General features: G+C 45.7%; 1 protein-coding gene across 2 annotated transcripts in view; it reads right to left on the bottom strand.

The window, feature by feature from the left end:
- The window catches only part of bcas3 (BCAS3 microtubule associated cell migration factor), a 360,714-nt gene that overhangs the window by 282,670 nt on the left and 57,793 nt on the right, over positions 1-20,251 (bottom strand). For both annotated transcript variants that reach the window (XM_079166673.1, XM_079166674.1), the window contains exons 13-14: positions 18,384-18,477; positions 1,381-1,514 (exon numbers count right to left, since the gene is read on the bottom strand). In XM_079166673.1, coding sequence (XP_079022799.1) covers positions 1,381-1,514; positions 18,384-18,477 — 228 coding nt within the window. The remainder of the gene's footprint in view (positions 1-1,380; positions 1,515-18,383; positions 18,478-20,251) is intronic.

The following is a 20,251-nucleotide window of genomic DNA, read 5'->3' as shown; positions in this document are numbered from 1 at the left end:
TGACAGGAAGTAAGGCTCCCCTTGGGGATACATCCCTCCTTAGATAAACACGCTCGCTATATGTCAACTTCTACACACCTGATTCAATCAGCTTTCATGAAAAAAAAAACATCTAGCAGTGCGTGAGTGTGCTGTGTGGGGGAGGAAGAGGATGCTGTTTAACTACCCAGACCAGAGAGGCTGCCATTTGCCTGCTGGTCCATACTCACTGAGAGTGTCCAAATAGCAGCACATGGTGGATTAAAGTCCTGCTGTAAACTAAAGTGCCTGCTAATAATCAGAGTGCTACCTGTTAACCTTTATTCAAAACACTACAAGAATTGGAAATGGGAGTATCGCTGTGCTGCTGTCTGTTGTTGGTCTGTCTCACCCTTATTTTGAGCTGGATTCAATTTACCTTAGTGTCATAATTTAACCTTCATTTAAGTCCCACCCCTCAAACTCACACTGGCCAATCAGAGCTTAGCATCAGAGCTCCGACCGGGGTCAGACAACTACCCAACTCTGCTTTATCAACTCTCATGCAATGGTAAGAGACTTTCTTCATTTTCAGGCTGGTTTAGTAGATTTGGAGCTCGTCAGGGTTAAATGTTGTGCAATAGTGATACTTGTTACTCAGAGAGGTTGGAAGGAGACATACTGTACGTTTCTGAGGTTACATTTCTACCTAAAAACCTGCACAACATGAACTAGCGTTAGCTCTTCTATGTTACGCTAGCTACTGAAGGTATACTGACAGTATACACATGCTGCTTTTGTTTTTTAATAATTGTAACAGTAAATAAAGATCTACTCGGCTTTACAAGAACAAAATTGTTCCTTAATTGCATTGTGTTCTGTCTCTATGGCCAGGTGATGTGGTGGCTGTGATCTGTTGGCTTTGGCTACCATCTTTATCTTTTGAACCTGTTTTTGCTGTTGAATCGGTTTAACATCCAGGATATATCCTTTGCATATTGTAGACCCTTCTGTCTGCTTCTCTCTAAAATCCCTTTTTACTAAAATGTTAGCAGGGAGTGCTGTTAGTGACAGTGTGGGCTCCATGGTAGCTCTGACAGTTTAGTAGCAGAGGAGCCTTTCGTTTTATACATTGAAAATGGATAAAATGTTCAGTTTAACAAACGGAAATGCTAATATTCCATTTTTTTTACAACCTGGATGTTGTTTAACATGTTTTCTATTTGTTCTGCTTTTATTTTAATACCTAAGTCTGCTTGAAATCAGCAACTGATCTGACAACACATTATCTACAGCAACTTGTTTGGAAGTGAAAATGAAGTTGAAGTTCAAAATGTTTCCCTAACTGTCTACTGAAGACGCTCACGACATTTTATAGCTCCTTCAACTCGATGACTGTATACTCATGCATGTGCTTCAGACCTTGGCCTCAGTCTCCCCACGATGCAGAGTGTAGAGATGGTGAACGGCGCTCTGTGAGGAAGCCCATGGGTGGGTGAGAATCTGGAAGACGTGGAAATCGTGGCCCTGAGTGTCGGCAGTCACCAGCAGCATTCCTACAATAAACATAAAGTCATCAACATTAGGAATCATCAAAATAAACTGGTTATCATCATCACAACTCTCACTGTGTATGTTGTCTAGTATAGTCTGTGTTTCATTGTGCTTATTCAAAGTATTGTATGTGTAGTTTCTGCTCTCACATGAATGTGTTGTTTGCTTTACTTATTACATGCTTCTGTATTGCATGCTTTATTTAGTATTTGTTAAGTGGTCCATAAATGAACAATTTGTAATATATTCACTGTATTCAATTAAAATCATACAACGACCATGATAAGTCAGAGACAAAGGAAACACGCCAAGTTGAAATACGAACTGGATCAACAGAGATAACGTCGGACCTCACACAACCCAAAAAGCATCCGCATCTTTCTAAAAAGCTAAATGACCAGGGACGTTGTGAAGCATGACTGGATATTGGAGATGCATTTGAAAGATGGAAACAGCTTGAAGCCAAGAAGGATTTTAAGACTGATGTCGAGTTGACTAATTTCTTCCTCAACAGGTAAGCTCTAAGCTTCAGCTAAGGTTAGCCAGCCTCCACTCATTTATTATGGCTACTAGTAGGGAAGTGTATTTAAAGTCATTTCATCATTCGAGTACTAGCCTTCAATTATTATAGAGTACTAGAGTATTTCAGACACATAGCTGGTGAAGTGATCCCGACTAGTGCTGGCGAATGTCATGCTAACTAGTGGTGTAACGGACAAGTGTTGATCCTTGATCCGTACAGATCCCCCCACACGGTTCAGCACGCATGTGAATATTCAGTCAAATATGGCATCAGGACATCATTTCTTTTTTTTCTTTTGTGCAGATCCGATCCGTGATCCGATCCGTGATCCGATCTGAACCGTGAGTTTCATGATCCATTGCACCCCTAATGTTAACACAGGCTAACTGCTGACAATCCCACTGGGGTCACGGACGAGCCACGGCTACTACCTCAGCAACAACCAGCATGACAGAAATATACCAGCGAAACCGCAAGTTTGAATCAAAATGTACTCAAATGTATGAATGGGATTACTCTATTGCATTACGCTGAATGAATACTGACATCCACATCTTTACGAAGATAATTGGTCAAGAGCAGGAAGTGGTTAAATTAAGGATTCCACTTGTGTCATGTAAAAGTGCTTTAAGTAGTTTAAAGTAGAGCACTCTGTTTTAAATGATCACACTATGCGCTGAAATTATTACATTACTCAACATATTTTTGCTTGGTTAATAACTAGCTGGAGCAAAATCACATTGAATAAAGACAGTTTTAGATTGTATAACATTTTCTCAAAATTGTGAGTAAATATAGACTGCGGTATACATACGGTCTTCAAATGGCAGTTTACAATCATTTGAGAAGTGAATCATCAAATGATCTTTTACAAATTAGTTTGCTGATTTGATACATTTCATGATGTCGAACTCAGAGAAAACAAAAACCCAATCTTTACATTGTGCCAGTGTGTTCAGGAGTCGCCTCTGGTTTATTGGTAAACTGATAGAAAGTCAAGCCAACCAAAATATCTAAACCGTATTTCACTCTGGCGGCTCACACAAAGGGAGCCGACACGACCAACTGTGCGGGACACATGCTCGATGGCATGACAGGATTACTGTGCATTTAAAACAAACTAAACCAGCTTTCGTTTGCCGCTGTCATAAAATGCAGCCTTTCCTCCCATGAGAGCTGTCTGGTTAAAAGCATGGATCGAGTCGTGTGCTTCCTCAAGGACAGACAAGATGATGAGGTGTCTGTAAAAGTGAAAATGCATGTATTCATACATCCGCGTATGGTCATGGGTGTGTGTGTGTGTGTGTGTATGTGTGTGCACACTGAGATTCACCCCCACAATGACAGGCCCATTCATTTGGTCCCGTTTTATTTGAAGCTCATCAAACTCCAGAAATTATAGGCCCTCACCATAAACAACATGCTCAACAAACCACACCAGAACAAACCCAGATCTAAACTGGTTCGGTTTGGAAAAACGCAGCACCGCTTTTCAAGCGCAACCCAAAACCCATCCCAGAAGCCCTTTGAGATGTTACAAACAAACCCGGAGATTGGGCAGTAACTCAAAACGTTGGAAACCCATCAGTGATACAGAGTGTAAGATTTGAGAGAAGTTCAAACCTGTCTTTTTGACGACTCCCAGACATACATGATATTAAAGAAATGAGTTTTTCCCCGTGGAATCTTTTATGTGAAGGCTGCAGTAGGTTTTAATTAGTGGCCGGGCTTTATTGGGTGGCATGTCAAATGTGAAAAGAGGAGGCTGGAATGGCAGGAGATTAAAAGGGTTCAGCAACACGTGCGAGGAAGATGAAAAACACTCCCTCTCTGGAAAAAAAAAGAAAAAAGCTGAGTGTAAGACAACATTTTGCACATTCATTCAGAGTTGAAAGGTTTTTTTTTTTTAAGACTAGCGTTTGACTGAAGAACAGTTCTATTTAAAGATGATGGAGAAGTGGAATGAGGGAGGTACAGAGTGGGGTCACGCAGATTATCATAGGTGGAGGGAGGAGAGCAGAAGAGAGGCCAAGTGAAGTGTGCATTAAGACGGTGGTTAGCTATTCATGCTGTATCAGAGCGCCCAGAAAGCCAGAGAGCTAAGGCCCAGGGCCTGTAAACTCTTGAAAACCCACGCCCCAAACGAGGTGCCAAGCCACAAGAAGCATTTGCGTCAACTGGGAATAGAGAGAAAAAAGGGACGGGGCCCTTCTAATTATAGAGTCTGGAAACGGAAGCGCAGGGTGATTAGGAGTTGAGGCGCTGCGGTCTGTTTATCTGGGAGCTTCCTCTCGCTCTTGAACCCTCTCTCCCCCACACTCCACTCTTTCTTTCTTTCTTTCTTCCTTCTCTTTCTGTTTTGGTCGGCCCCGCCCACCCAGTGGCTGGAGACTCCGGCCCCTGGGTTTCTGACAGATGAAACTTGGCCGCTGTGTTCTGGCAGTGGCCGGCGCTTCTCTTCTGCTGATGGTTGAGTCTGGGCTCCAAAAAAGTAACAGCTCAGAGAATCTGGAGAGCTTTGTGAGCACGAGTGCCCGAGGACTGGGGCTTTTGTGGCCTTGTTGAAATACAGAGGCCCTCGCCGAGAGGCGTCAGTCGGTTAGCCCGCAGGATGGCCAAATTAAAAAGTAGCTGAGCTGCTCGGCGGGTGAAAAGAGAGGGTTTCAGGGAAACCAGAGGCTGGCCGGAGCTGGGTTTGACACGTCCTATTTATAACACCTCGTCCCTGGGTTTACAGTGTTATTTACGATGTTTTAGTACCAAAATCGCTGGCACACGCACTTACACATGCGCTAAACTGGAAGGGATGACCTCTAATTTGCCATGTGTGCGAGACATGCGTCCGTATGGGACATGAGGGAAGTGATATAATGATTTCCATAAATATCTGCTTTTGCTTTCTTTTTTTTTCCTTTTCCCAAAAATCTTTTTGTTTTGTTTTGCTGCAGGCTTTACTATCCCATCACTGAGCAGCCAAACAGAAAACATCTGCTCAATCCCATTAATAGTGGGAGGATGTTTCATTTACAAAGTGGTTGGGCTAGCTTTATTCTTGACAAAGGCAGATGGGACAAGGGACAGGGAGAGAGGGAGGGAGGGGGAGAGAGAGAGAGAGAAAGAGAAAGAAAAAAGAGAGGGAGAGAGAGGGAGAGATAGAGAGAGAGAGAGAGAAAGAGAAAGCGAAAGAAAAAAGAGAGGGAGAGAGAAAGAGAAAGAGACAAAGAGAAAAAGAGGGAGAGAGAGAGAGAAAGAGAGAAAGAGAAAGAGAAAAAGAGAGGAGAGAGAGAGAGAGAGAAAGAGAAAAAGAGAGGGAGAGAGAAAGAGAGAGAGAGCGAGAGAGAGAAAGAGAAAGAAAAAAGAGAAAAAGAGAGGGAGAGAGAGAGAGAAAGAGAAAAAGAGAGGGAGGGAGAGCGAGAGAGAGAGCGAGAGGGAGAGAGAGAGAGAAGCAAAGAAACGGAGAGGGCGGTGATTTCCCAACTTGGCAACACAAAAGGCAACAACAAAACTAGTCCACTTTTTAATTAACAACACTAGGCTAAAAAAAAGCTTGGAAAATCAGGAAAATCTCAAATTATAACCATGTGGAAGGCATAAAGCTTACAAGATGGAGTACTTGGGGGACTTACTGTTACCAGGATGCATAAACTTCAGAGCAAATGAGCCCAACGCACAAATGAAAGAGTACCCATCGTCAGACGAAGCTTTGTCTTCAGAGACATGACTCTGTTTGTGTGTACTTACACATATGCTGGACATATACATTACACATTCACTCTGCATTCTATATACACAACTAAACTGTGTGCTAAACCAAAGTGTTAGTGTTGCCATGGGAACTATGACCACCTAGGAATCATTTGCGATCATTTATTTACCCACCATCCATCCATCCAGCGAACATCGACCCTCTACTGTCCACTTGCACTATTATTTTGAATAAACAGGTTGTTATTAGTCAAGAAATCAGCGGAGAGCCAAGAGTTTGGCCTTAAAACTCTACGACAGTCTTATGGTTACATAAGTAAAGTAAAGGATTAATGGGCATGTGCTCTCTTCTTAACCAGTGCAGATTTGGCTACTGGCTACAGTGCTAATTGAAGGAGGGAGGAGAGCGCCCTGCTAATCCTCTCAGCACCACAGCCCCACACTAATATACGAGTGGGCAGCAGGGTAGGCATTAGGGTTAGTCAGATACCAACAAGCCAAAGACAACCACTTCTAATGGCAGAGAGAGGCTGCAGTAATTACACCTTCCTTTCAGGAATTATCAGCACAAACTGGTTTTACTTATAGCTCTATTCAAGTTTGCATGTGTTATTATCCTTCTGGTTTCTAACTAAAAGTTATAGTGTCACTTAGTTGACATGTTGTGTCAGAAACTTTCCAGACTAGCAAGTGCCTGATCGACTGATTCCCCGTCAGTGGCAAGAAGCTAGTGAAATGCAATGGAATGATGTAGTCTAAGTAAGTGACTATGTGAGTCATGACCTATCCTTGTTCTGCTGCGTCTCTGCTTTATCACTAACTTTCCTATTCCACCAGATACACTTCAACACATCAAACCACACACACATTAAGAAGAGCAAAATCATTCAATTCCACGATTTCCCTGCTAAAACAGATCTAGGACGCATTCCTCAGTGAATTCGAGAATAAAACAGATATCGTGGCTGCCATTAAGGACGTACAATTATCCCAGAACACTGTATCACGGCGATGCTAAGGGATGGCAGAGGACCCATCAGTGATACTGACAAATGTAAACGGCTTCAAACTTTCAGCCAGAGAGAGCAGCAAAACACTGCTTTTCAGCCTGGTCTCTACATTTGTTTGGGTATGAAAATGATCAAAAGTCACTTAACTACAGGCCCAGTCCCTCACAGAAGAGGGTAGGTGACCCAAATATGGCATGCTGCCACCTTCCTGGGTTTTACAGGTTTCTCCAAAAATCTCTGAAATCCCTTAAAACTCATCCAGTCTTCCTTCAACAGAGGAAGAAAAGGACACAGGCAGGAAAGGAGGCCAGAGAGGAACGGGGGGATGGAGGGAGTGCAAAGGAGGCAAAGAAAAACAGAGAAAACAACAGAGGAAAAGAGGGGGAAAGGTGCTTACGGTTCATTTGACGTACAGTGGGCTGAAACCGAGGGTTGTGTTTTTCTACGCGCTTCACAGGCAGACCACCTGTAAGCACTTAGATATTAATAGATATGAAGAAAGGTGTGTGTGTGTGTGTGTGTGTGTGGCAAACCTAGCCGAGAAGCTGCCATTAGTTTGATATTACTAAGCTCTTTTAAACAGGGCAAAACTCGGCTGACTTTAAAGTTGAGCCGACACACAAGGGACCGGCACCGTAGCGGTCAAGTTCACAAAGCGTGACTGTTCTGAAGGCGGAGCTCCAGGCTTGTTCTTTCATCACCTTAAGTGGAAAACACACAACTTAAGTCTGTTTAATGGTGCATTTACATATTTGCACACTTCCTGCTGGATTTGTTCAAAAGAGGAGAGTTTCTATTTAGCCATACGCCTAAAGGCCGTCCAACACTAAAGGAAGCCTCTGTTTCAACTTCCCCCGCAAGAGTTCATCCGCCAGAGCCACAACCCCAATTTACTGCCACTAATCCCACTTCCCAGTGAATCTTAATACTTTTGCTTTGTTTTCTCTCTGTGGTTTTCCAACATGGGACAAACATGTTCTCACAGCAGCTTAGGGAGAACTTTAACACCAGGCCTCTTTTGATGCCATGTTTAAAAAGCCCCAAAACAAATTGCTCTTGTGAACAATCTCCTGATGAAGAATGTGGGACTGTGATCAGCACTTAATCCCCTTTCTGAGCAAACAGGCAGACATTGAGGCTGGAGATGTAAGCCCCTTGCATTTACATGGTCTCTTAAACTTTTCAGAGTTCTGTTCAGTTCTGTTAACGAATGAAATCCCTTTAAACATTCACAGCCACTGGTCAGAGGCAAGATTTCACAGTGCTTCGATTGTCCATTGTTAAAGAAAAGAAGAAAAAAAACACTGGAGGGGAGCTGTGTGTGTGACAATAAGACAAGTGTGGGATGACATTGTGGCTTTAACGAGCATGCAGTTAATTGCTTTTATTAGTTTGGATAACATATGCCTATAAGAACTGCAAACACGTTATATTTTGTCTGCAACACATTTGCAAGCTTAATTCGATTGAATTGAATCAGTTTTTGTGTTTTTTTCCTGGGGAATTGTTGAATACTTCAGTTAAGCTAATTGAGAGCGAACAGGGTGTGAGGTCCTGTTTACTGAGGCAGAGACACGGATCTGTATGTCTGCCAGGAATATTACATAGTACTGAGAGTGGTAGTAGGAGCATAGTACAAAATACCGTAAGAATGAATGATTGGAATGTATTTATATACAGTCAATGTTTAAATAAACGCTTGTTTAGCTGGGGGTGTGGTCACCATTTATAAATGACTGGTGTCTATGAAAGAAGGATGTGTGGTGGGAATGTGCTCCTCAGGCATACTTCAACTTTGTTACCAAACAAACCTTTCAGACAGAGGGAATTAGAACTACTGGCCTCTCTCTAATATAAGCCTGCTTGAAATAAAAGCCCTGTTTCCGTGTGCGTCTGAGGTAAATAAAGGCCCCAAACACTATTGGACAATTCACTGTAAGATTTATTCCACTGTACAACTCTGTTTCAGTTAACAGTTTGTTCAATTAGACCAAAGGGAATCCAGAGAAAAACTATTCCACCCTCAGCTCTTTTTTGGACTGGATCTGTCTAGTCCATTCCATTTTCCTCCGCTTATCCGGGGTCGGGTCGCGGTGGCAGCAGGCCAAGCAGGCTGACCCAGACTTCCCTCTCGCCCGCAACATTTTCCAGCTCATACTGGGGGATCCCGAGGCGTTCCCAGGCCAGCTGGGAGATATAATCCCTCCAGCGTGTTCTGGGTCTTCCCCGGGGTCTCCTCCCAGTTGGACGTGCCTGGAAAACCTCCAGTGGGAGGCGTCCAGGAGGCATCCTAATTAGATGCCCGAACCACCTCAGCTGACTCCTTTCGACGTGAAGGAGTAGCGGCTCGACTCCAAGTTCCCTCCTGATGTCCGAGCTCCTTACCCTATCTCTAAGGCTGAGCCCGGCCACCCTACGGAGGAAACTCATTTCGGCCGCTTGTACCCGCGACCTTGTCCTTTCGGTCACGACCCAGAGTTCGTGACCATAGGTGAGGGTAGGAACGTAGACCGACCAGTAAATTCCGGCTCAGCTCTCTCTTCACCAAGACGGTCCGGTGCAGCGCCTGCTTTACTGCTGCAGCCGCACCGATCCGCCTGTCGATCTCCCGCTCCATCTTACCCTCACTCGTGAACAAGACCCCGAGATACTTAAACTCCTTCACTTGAGGTAGGCACTCCGTCCCCACCTGGAGGGAGCAATCCACCGGTTTCCGGCAGAGCACCATGGCCTCGGATTTGGAGGTGCTAACTCTCATCCCCGCTGCTTCACACTCGGCTGCAAACCGCCCCAATGAATGCTGGAGGTCAAGATCCGAGGAGGCCAACAGGACCACATCGTCTGCAAATAGCAGAGAGGTGATCCCGAGACCCCCGAACCTGACGTTCTCCACCGCCCGGCTGCGCCTAGAAATCCTGTCCATGAAAGTCACGAACAGGACCGGTGACAAAGGGCAGCCCTGGCGGAGGCCAACACCCACTGGGAACGTGTCTGACTTATTGCCGAGAATGCGGACACAGCTCCTACTGCAGTCGTACAGAGACCGGATCGCCCGTTGTAACGGGTCCGGCATCCCATACTCCCGCAGCACCCCCCACAAGAACCCCCGAGGGACCCGGTCGAAAGCCTTTTCCAAGTCCACAAAACACATGTAGACTGGTTGGGCAAACTCCCAGAACCCCTCCAGTAGTCTTGCGAGGGTGAAGAGCTGGTCCACTGTTCCACGGCCGGGACGGAATCCGCACTGCTCCTCTTGAATCTGAGGTTCGACAAACGGTCGGAGCGTCCTTTCCAGCACCCTGGCATAAGCTTTCCCCGGGAGGCTGAGTAGTGTGATACCCCGATAATTCGAGCACACTCTCCGGTCCCCCTTTTTGAAAATGGGAACCACCACTCCGGTCTGCCAGTCCATGGGCACTGATCCCGACCCCCATGCGACACTGAAGAGGCGTGTCAGCCAAGACAGCCCAACAGTGTCCAGCGCCTTCAGTATCTCAGGGCGGATCTCATCCACCCCCGGCGCCTTGCCACCAAGGAGCTTTTTGACTACCTTAGCGACCTCTGCCAGGGATATGGGTGAGCCCCCCAGGTCTTCAGGCGCTGCCTCCTCTGCAGAGGACATGTTGGTCGGGTTTAGGAGTTCCTCAAAGTGTTCTTTCCACCGCCCGACGATGTCCCCCGTCCGGGTCAACAGTTCCCCCCCCCCTGCTGAGAACAGCCTGGGGGAGGCCCTGCTTTCCCTTCCTGAGTCGTCGGATGGTTTGCCAGAACCTCCTTCAGGCCAACCGAAAGTCCTTCTCCATGGCCTCCCCGAACTCCTCCCATGCTCGAGTTTTAGCACCCGCGACCACCGCAGCTGCAGTCCTTCTGGCCTCCCGGTACCTCTCAGCTGCTTCAGGAGACCCCTGGGCCAGACAGGCCCTGAAGGCCTCCTTCTTCAGCTTGACGGCTTCCCTCACCTCCGGTGTCCACCATCGGGTTCTCGGGTTGCCGCCACGACAGGCACCGATGACCTTCCGGCCACAGCTCCTAGCGGCCGCGTCCACAATAGAGGCTTTGAACATGGTCCATTCGGATTCCATGTTCCCAACCTCCCTCGGGATGTGTGAGAAGTTCTTCCGGAGGTGGGAGTTAAAGACCTCCCGGACAGGGTCCTCCGCCAGACGTTCCCAGTTCACCCTCACTATACGTTTGGGCTTGCCGGGTCTTTCCAACCGGTTCCCCTGCCATCTGATCCAACTCACCACCAGGTGGTGATCAGTTGACAGCTCTGCTCCTCTCTTCACCCGAGTGTCCAAGACATACGGCCGCAGATCAGATGATACGATTACAAAGTCGATCATTGATCTCCGGCCTAAGGTGTTCTGGTACCAGGTACACTTATGAACCACCTTATGTTCGAACATGGTGTTCGTTATGGCCAAACCGTGGCTAGCACAGAAGTCCAATAACAAGACACCACTCGGGTTCAGATCGGGCAAGCCGTTCCTCCCAATCACCCCCCGCCAGGTTTCTCCGTCATTGCCCACGTGAGCGTTGAAGTCCCCCAGGAGAACTATGGAGTCGGCAGACGGCGCCCTTTCCAGGACCCCTCCCACCGACTCCAAGAAGGCCGGATACTCTGAACTGCTGTTTGGTGCATAAGCACAAACCACAGTCAGAGCCTTGCTCCCCACAACCCGTAGGCGCATGGAGGCGACCCTCTCGTTCTCTGGGGAGAACTCCAACACAGCGGCGCTCAGCCGGGGGCTCGTGAGTATCCCCACTCCTGCCCGGCGCCTCTCACCTTGGGCAACTCCGGAAAAGGACAAAGTCCAACCCTTCTCCAGGAGCTTGGTTCCAGAGCCAGTACTGTGTGTGAAGGTGAGTCCAACTATATCTAGCTGGTATCGCTCCACCTCCTGCACCAGCTCCGGCTCTTTCCCCGCTAGTGAGGTGACGTTCCACGTCCCTAGAGCTAGTCTATGCTGCCGGTAATCGGCTCGCCCAGGCCTCCGGCCTGACCCGCCGCCCGGTCTGCATTGCACTCGACCCGATGCTTGTCCCTGCGGGTGGTGGGTCCACAGGGTGGCTGCTCCATGTTGTTTCTTTGGGCTGAGCCTGACCAGGCCCCATGGGCGAAGGCCCGGCCACCAGACGCTCGCCGACGAGCTCCCCTCCTGGGTCTGGCTCCGGGAGGGTGCCCCGGTTTCCCTGGTCCGGGCGAGGTGGCTGAAGTCCGTGGGCTGCTTATCATCAGGGTTGTTTTGAACCGCTCTTAGTCTGGGCTCTCCCCTGAGACCTGTTTGCCTTGGGAGACCCTACCAGGGGCTACTGCCCCGGACAACATAGCTCCCAGGATCACTGAGCCACGCAAACTCCTCCACCACGGTAAGGTGGCGATTCGCGGAGGAGGAAAATGGAATATTTGATGAGGACAGAATAGTAAAAGCGGCATGTCCGCTCTGTCAGTTTGCAATATGCAGGAGATGCAACGGCAAGAGGACGCAGAGGAACAGAAAGCAGTAGCAACGAGTTCCAATGTGTAACCTGACCATCTTCACGTCGGCTGCAATATTTTACATTTTTGCTTTTGTGTATTGCTTGCATAGATAAGTTTAGTATAGTTTGTTGAGCTACTCATATGTATGCTTGTAAGGAAATATGCTATTCATAATATTGTATTCATTTTAACAATAGTAGCATTTAAATGTACGATTGGAAGCGTGGCCACAATTCTACCACCGCCTCACAGCCCAGCGCCGTTCCAGGTGGCTTTGGGGATGAACTCTTGATTCTATTGGCTACTGGTCTGTCTGCTTGTATTTACTGTTGATATAGTCAGCTAGTTATTTGTTCTATGCAACACCTTTGTATTTTGGGGTGAAATAAACATCACACGCCTTGGGGGCCACCGGAAGCTTTTACACTTTGAGTCAAAATATGTTACAATAAATTGAATTTGTCTACAGAAAATGTAAATTAAAATGTAAAATTGTAAATGAAGATACTCTGTCCAGCTCTCTGTAATTCCTTTGCATGGCCGCTGCAGCCAGTTCAAACTTGCAACTCACCTCATCCCTAAAGCCACCCACCTACACACATACGGTAAAAAAGTTACAATGACCGGCGTGTTACCGCCGTGTGGGCAGTGAATGACTCCACACTGTCTGGGGTGTCTGGGGTGTTGGTGAGGGTCGGGCAAAGGGGGAGCTGGGTGAGTCTCTCAGCCAAGCTTTCCATAGGCCCGGAGTCACAGTCACTCTCTTTACCTCCGGCCATGCAACCAAGACAGCAAATATTCCAGGGCTATTCATCACTTCAGGTCAGTGCTGGTTTCACTTACAGAAACTCAGGAAATGTATTCTGAGTTGACCTCTTCTTCTTGTTGTTGAGATGTTCTGTTTGGATAATTGAATTGTTTTTAGTCGACAGGTGAATGGACCGTTGTGAGCAAGATTTCACCAATATGGCTGAAATGTGTCCATAAAACCTATTCAAGTATACAGGACACGCTATCATACTAGCACTGCTTGATCACAAGTGCCTTGACCAAATGTTCAGATTCACACAAATAATATTAGAAAAAGATTGGGGCAAAGCACGGTTGTTCCTCGTCTCTAGCAGAGTTCTCAAAGTCATTTCTACAATTACTTCAGAGAGCACCCGGGTCTGTACTGCAGAACCATTTGACATTGACTACGTTATTGCTGACAGCAAAAAGATGAAAGGCCAATACATGGTTTAAATGTGCTCAAAACGAAATCTATTGCCTCCACATGGCTCTCAACATGGCGACGGGCTGAGCTGTATCAGCTGTAACCGCCGTTTGACAGCGGTGCAAAGCAGAGGCCGTGGGTGGAGGCACGCTCACATGCACTCAAAGACATGCACAGCCGGCCCAACTATGTAAACAAAGCATAGAAAAGATTACAACACACACACACACACACACACACACACACACACACACACACACAGAGTGAAAATGACTTCATTCACTTCTCAGGTAGATAATACTCCACAAAATCTTTACATACTAAATAGTTGTGTGCTGCTATATTAATGCTCTGAATGTCTAGAGTAAGTAAGTTATCGACCCTCATGCCTCTGCTAGCATGGACAGCACAGAAAAGCACTAACTTCTATTGGGAAATATAGCTGAGGCACCAGCCCTGGCTTTGACAACTTCTTTAACAACTACTGTCACTATAAACTTGTAATCACTGTTAAACCATTACCCAACAATACAGCAGTCTAAGAAGAATTGAGGATGGGAAGTACAACCAGTGAAAATACTGAGAGAGCCCTGCAGAGTAGCTGTTGTAAATCACATCAGAGCCAGCTGTGAGTTGCTAATTACTATCTTGGTGTGAAGACACAACTCAATCCATGCTAAATGTGTGGCTATAAATGTGTGGCCGAGCGAAGCTGCCTGCGTGTGGGAGTTCCCCCTCGTGTTCAACATGTGCGTGTGGGTCCAGGGTTTTTTCGGCGACGGCCTGGTTTCTTTCACACATCAGTAGGATGGAGAGACAGAGTTATTACACCATGGAGAGCTGCCTTCACGGCACAGCTGCCTCAATGTTCAGGCTCGGCGGGCCAGGCTATTCATTAGACCGTCCTGTTACTAAACCAGGGGCATGGTTTATGGGACAGTTCCGTGTGGGGAGAGACTCAGTCTTGATTCATCTGCCATTACTTCTGGCTTTGATGGGGTATTCACAACTGCCATATTCAGAACACTTCAACGGCTGCACAAAAATCAACTTCTGATTCTGTGGCAGTGTTTTATGAGACTGAAAAAGGGAATGCAAGAGATTCTTCTCAGCACAAAAGGTGGAAGTATACTGCATCTAGTTTAAATACAATATATATATACGAGTCATTCATGTCTCAGTACAGGCAGCACGATAACTCACTCATCCAGTTTAACTACTTGCTTGAGATGTGGAACATCCATGCCCAACAATACTCTTGAACCTTCTTCCTACCAACGTATTTAATATACACGGACTACTGACTAAATAAACTACTGAAAGAAACAACCATCATAGCAAAATGTTAGCTTATTTCTTCTCAAAACATAAGTAGTTATGTATACAAATTAGCTCTGAAATGAGCTGTTCTTCATAATGAATGTTTTTTGTTTTGATATCTAAGTACATTTTTTCCATTGACTTTAATTTGAACTTTGAAATGTAGGACAAAAACTTCTGAATATGTTATATACATGGTGGTGTTGCTACTTTTACTATGTAAATGGTCTGAATACTTCTCCCACCACTGCATGTGGAACACTTGATCCTTGCATGGTTGCTGGATCAATCACTCCATCTAGTGCCAGTCACACTCAAAAGTAATGCACAAGATGTTGGACAGTATCTCCGCCATCAAAACAGGAGTGTATTTTGACCTTGGCATCGTACCTAATAATCAAGTCAAGGATCGTTAAGCACGGGTGAAGAGGACGAGACGTGAAAGAAAACAAGCGCACACACATTGCAGCTGTTAAAGAAAGCGCTTTGCCACTGCACTTCATCTGCGTCCCTCTAATTACACCACTAGGAATAGATCCACAGATCGACCGAAGTGCCGCAAAGCGCCAGCCGGCACACCAAGAGCTGGCGGCCACCGGCCCGCCCTCTGTAGAGCCTCCAACACACACAAGCCACTGGGGTTTCTTACATAACTCTTCCCGGCCAAAACTTCAGGGCTTTCCATGCTCTGTTTGAATCATATCATTGTTTCCTGCAAAATCTATATCTTTCTTTTTTTCTGCCATGTTGAGCTCGACCACTAAGGGAGCCTTAGAAGGCCCAGCAAGGTAGTTCAGTAAAGGCCACTTCCCCTAAATCCTTGGAACGAGTTCACTTCAAGCCAGACCAATGAACACGTCACTCAGGATTTGGGCTCTGATCAAATTAAGAGGCCTCTAATAATGAGACGGTCCACAGCAGGCAGCTCAGTAATGAAAATAGAAGAATAAAAACTAAGGAAAGTCCTGCAGTCACAACAGTGTAAAAGAGGAGTTTCTACTCATTACACACCCTGATTAAAGTGGGGGAAAAGGAGAAATCTGTGTTTTTCTGGCGCTGTCTTCAGTTGTATTTTTAACATGTATCTGCTCTTTAGATTTGGCTCACAGTAAATGAGTCTGAAAGATTAGAAGTGTGTTTGGAATTTTAAAGTTGACGGTTCGCTGTGGAAAGGGTGACGGAGATTCAGTATAAACACTGAAACTTACTACCAAGTCTACTGTTTAGTGCTCTGCTGAGGGTGCAGCGCTTCGATGTTAACAGAGATAAAGGTTTGAAAAAGACAGAACACAAATCACACATTTGTATTCAAATGAAACTGACCATAGACATAGCATAGAGACTTTTAACATCTACATCGCTGGTTACTCGTGTTCACGTCCGCAACAAATGAAACGGTTTGTTAGAACATGATTTACTCCATGTTCCAAATGTGTACTGACTGTAATTTAAAGTTTGCGCTGCACAAATTCAGCTTCACTGGCTCCTGCTGGCACTTTTTTTCTTTTAATGTTTCCTACAACTCATGTTGGCTAGTTTGGCAACAGCTGGTCACTGGTTATCAAATGTTTTGGAAAGCCACTGCAACGTTGGCAACTCCAACTGTTTGGGTTAATGACTGTATCTGCAACACATCAGCCTGAGAGGGATTCACCGAGCTCTAAAGCGACTGTGTGAGCCACAGCATGCATTCGGCCAGCAACATATTAAAGCTGCTAAATTCTAAATTCAGAGAATGAATACAGCAGCAAACAGCTATTTGAGTAATCTCAACCTGAGCAGAGAATGACGTCTCTCTCCCTCTGTGCGTGTGATGAAGTCCCAGATCCTCTGTGTGTCGTTTACACAGCCGGCCCGGCCGTGCGAGCATGTTAGTGCATGTGAGCGCGCCCAACTGGTTAGCTAGTCACCTTTTTTAATAAAGTGGATCTAATATATGAACCACTCCTTCAATGTGAAGCCTGGTTCATGTGAATTTTGAAAATTGACAATAAATATTTGGATAAGCAACTGATGAATATATAAAAAAGAAAAAACTTGTAATTTGATTTCAGAATTTGGATATGGAATAAAATCTGTTTGATTTCTATTTTCTTTTCACGTTGCAAACATTTTGGTTTTGCTTTCACCTAATACCTTCACAGTTACAGACTGTCATTGTGAAATGAGCTGTCATTTCAAGAAAACTGAATGTTAATAAACAATTGTACATACAGTAGAGACATGTATTTATAGAAACATAGTGAGTCTACTCATTAGGCCCTGAGGTTTTCACTCACACAAAGCATCAACAATAGAATCATTGTGTTATTGGTATTGAATTGAAGGCATCGGTAGCAAAAATGATCATACTATGACTAGCCGTCCCGACCCGCGGCGGCATTGCAGAAGCGTAAAACATGTCTCTTTTGTTGATGTACTTTAAAGCAGGTAATAGTGCCATTAGCTGAATAAGCTGGGTTGTGTTCTTTCTCTATGTGATTTTTGGGGAGGTGAAGGTGGGAGTAGGTGGGGTCTTGACAGCCTGTCTGCCTTTGTCTGCAATATCCTCCTGATCCTGCTCAGACAGAGCTGCTGAGTGTAGTCATAAGTCTAGGTAAGTGAAGGATTCTTGGGGCTTGGAGGTCATGGGGTGAGAGTCATCTCTCAGCGGCTCCTTTATTAACTGCACATTCGCACACACACAGCATAAAATAAGTGAACGTGAACACACACACACACACGCACACCACAGGAGTAACAGGAACATACACAAGCTCACACACAGACTGACGAGGTAGCCTGTTCACACTTACAAAGCACCTACTGTCCCTTTATGTTTGGGGTCAGCATTGCTAAGAGAGTGGAAAAAGAGATGCCGGACTAAAACACTATGGTGAGAAAGGAGTGTCAAATTTGAGTTCAGCACACCGATTCATTCCCTTTAAAATACATCGTAAAAAAAAGTATATCTAAATAATAATAATATCTTACATTTTTGACAAATGTCTTAAGTGACCGGTTGCCACTTGAGTAGCTGCATGTCTATTGAATGACACCGCACAGATCCCAGTTTAACAGAAATTGTAGAAATGGGTGAAGAAAACCTTCCAATAGACCCTTCGCTATGTCCCGCCCCACAAATGCAGACTGGCCAATCGTAGCGTAGCATCAGCCAGCTCGCAGCAGGGTCCAACAACGATCCGGCTCTGCTCCATAGACTCTCATGTAATGGCTTCTGATTTTCTTCTTTTTTTAGGCTGATTTTGTAGGTTTGGAGCTAATCATGTTTGAACGTTTTGGAATAGAGATACGCGTTACACAGAGTGGTTGGAAGGAGATATATGTTTCTATGGAGATATCAGCATCCACCACTTAAGGTTGGTGTAAAGGCATGTGTTGGGGAAACTCAAGTTACACACATGTTCATTGTGTATAATCCAAAATGAATACACACACTATGAATGCATTTGGGTGACTAGATGAGGCCTCATGTGAGCCAATCACACACCACTTGCATGGAAGTGTAATCTCTCTCCTGCTTTCTATGTCTTCCCAACTTGCATAGAGCGCTCCAGCTCTTTCCTCAAAAAAAAAAGAAATGTGTGCGTGTGTGTGAGTAAAAGTGTGTCTTACCACTGGGGTTGAATTGCATACAGGATATGGGTTTGTCATGAGCTGGGAAGTGAGCCACCACTCCTTCTCCATCCGAGTCCTCACTCACCAAGACCTGGAGTATATATACACACACACACACACACACACACACAGAAACTCAAAATCATTTTCTAACAATAAGAACATTGAACCCAGAGCGGGACTTTCCCCTGCTCTAGGATTTCTCTTCACATGTTGGTTTGGTGTGATATCATCACCACACTCAGCAGCGTTCTTTGACATCACCCCACAGTGAAATAGCTGGAGGTCGAGCTCCTTTCTGAATGTGTCATTGCCCTCTTGTGGATAGAAAATAATGAGCATATCACCTGATAGGCAATAAAAAAGACAAACAAAAGTTGTTCAAAATCGCTCTCTTAGTTCTGCATCAAAGAAATGAAGAATCATTTAGTTACAGCTATATTTGATCAGTGCTGGTGCTTCAGTAAGAGGCTGTACTGAGACCAGTGTGGACGGGGTTTGACCCAACAACATACAAGAGTATTTACACATTTACTTTGGCAATAATGTGGCTTTTCACATGTGGCTTTGACAATAACCCATGACAGCGGCCGGGTTTTCCCGTAAACAGGCAGCAACTGGCGTCAAATCTGGGTTTGGCTTGCTACTTCTGAAAGTTAGAAAATTAAATTATAAGTCACTTTGCACAACTAGAGGCAGCTCCTAAATCTCTGTATGAAGTCTCTTCTCGAGACGGGGACGAATCTAACAAAGGCTGAGCCCGGACCAGGAGCTGGCAGAAAATCCCTTTAGTCACGAAGAGCGATTAGAAATAAGACCAGACATGGGGCCACGTTGTGCACAAGTGTGTGTGCGTGAGAGAGAGCGAGAGCGTATACACAGGGTTGCATTTGGCCACAGTGTTGCATTAACGATGTCAGGGAGGCTGGCTGAGCATTTTAAATAGGAACTAGTCCAAACAAGAAACAGCTTCGAAAAACTAAAGGGCTTTCGTCTCAGACTACAAGCAAGAAAATAAGCAGGGGGGGGAAAGAAAAAAGGGAGGGGAGAATACAAAGAAAGAAAGAGGCTGGTGACATGAAGCAGATCACTTTTATTACAATGCCGGCAGACAGTGTTGTTCTGTGAGGGAATCCTGCTGGAGCCCTTTGAAACTAGAGTGTCCTCCAGAGAACCAAGCCCAGTACACAGGGGAGAGTGTCTGCCTGTGTGTTATGGGGCTGCTGTTCCAAATAACGTATTTCAAAGCCTGAAAGACATGGGAATATCCTGGACCGCCACACTGACACAGGAACCCGTCTCTATCATTTACCTGCCTTTTCCCAATTCACTAAAAATAACAGCCCAACCCCCGAACATAGTTCACTCTGTACTGCCCTCCCCTGCCTCCCACTCCTCCCCCCTCGTCATCTATTTCTCCTACGCTCCTCGCTTTCCCCTCCCTGCTGGCCAGGCCTAGTCAGTGTTTATGGCCAGTGTACGGTTACAGTGTGTCGGCTGGTGACAGAGTGCAGGCCTGCTTCTGAAGGCTTAGGTCCAGCTTATGAGACAACACACTGGCTACAGGGCGGCTACAGTCCATGTTTAAGAGAGACGGAGGAGGCGGTGAATGCGTGTGTGGTGGCTACATCACTGACAAACTGTACTATGTATGCAAACACGCCTCATTAAAAATGTGACAGCTACTGCAGTGTGATTAATCATGGTTAAGGGGATAAAAGCTTTTAGCTTTTCTTTACATGTTCAAGGGAGATCCTTCTGAAGGCAACTGGCATGGTTCAAACCATAACCAGTGTTAGACCCATGTAGTATATCAGAATCAGAAACAGTTTATTGCCAAGTATGTTTGCACGTTCAATTAATTT

The sequence above is a fragment of the Pholis gunnellus genome (genome assembly GCF_910591455.1).
Source record: "Pholis gunnellus genome assembly, chromosome: 9".
Classification (NCBI taxonomy): Eukaryota; Metazoa; Chordata; class Actinopteri; order Perciformes; family Pholidae; genus Pholis; species Pholis gunnellus.
This window is presented reverse-complemented; position numbering and strand designations above follow the sequence as displayed.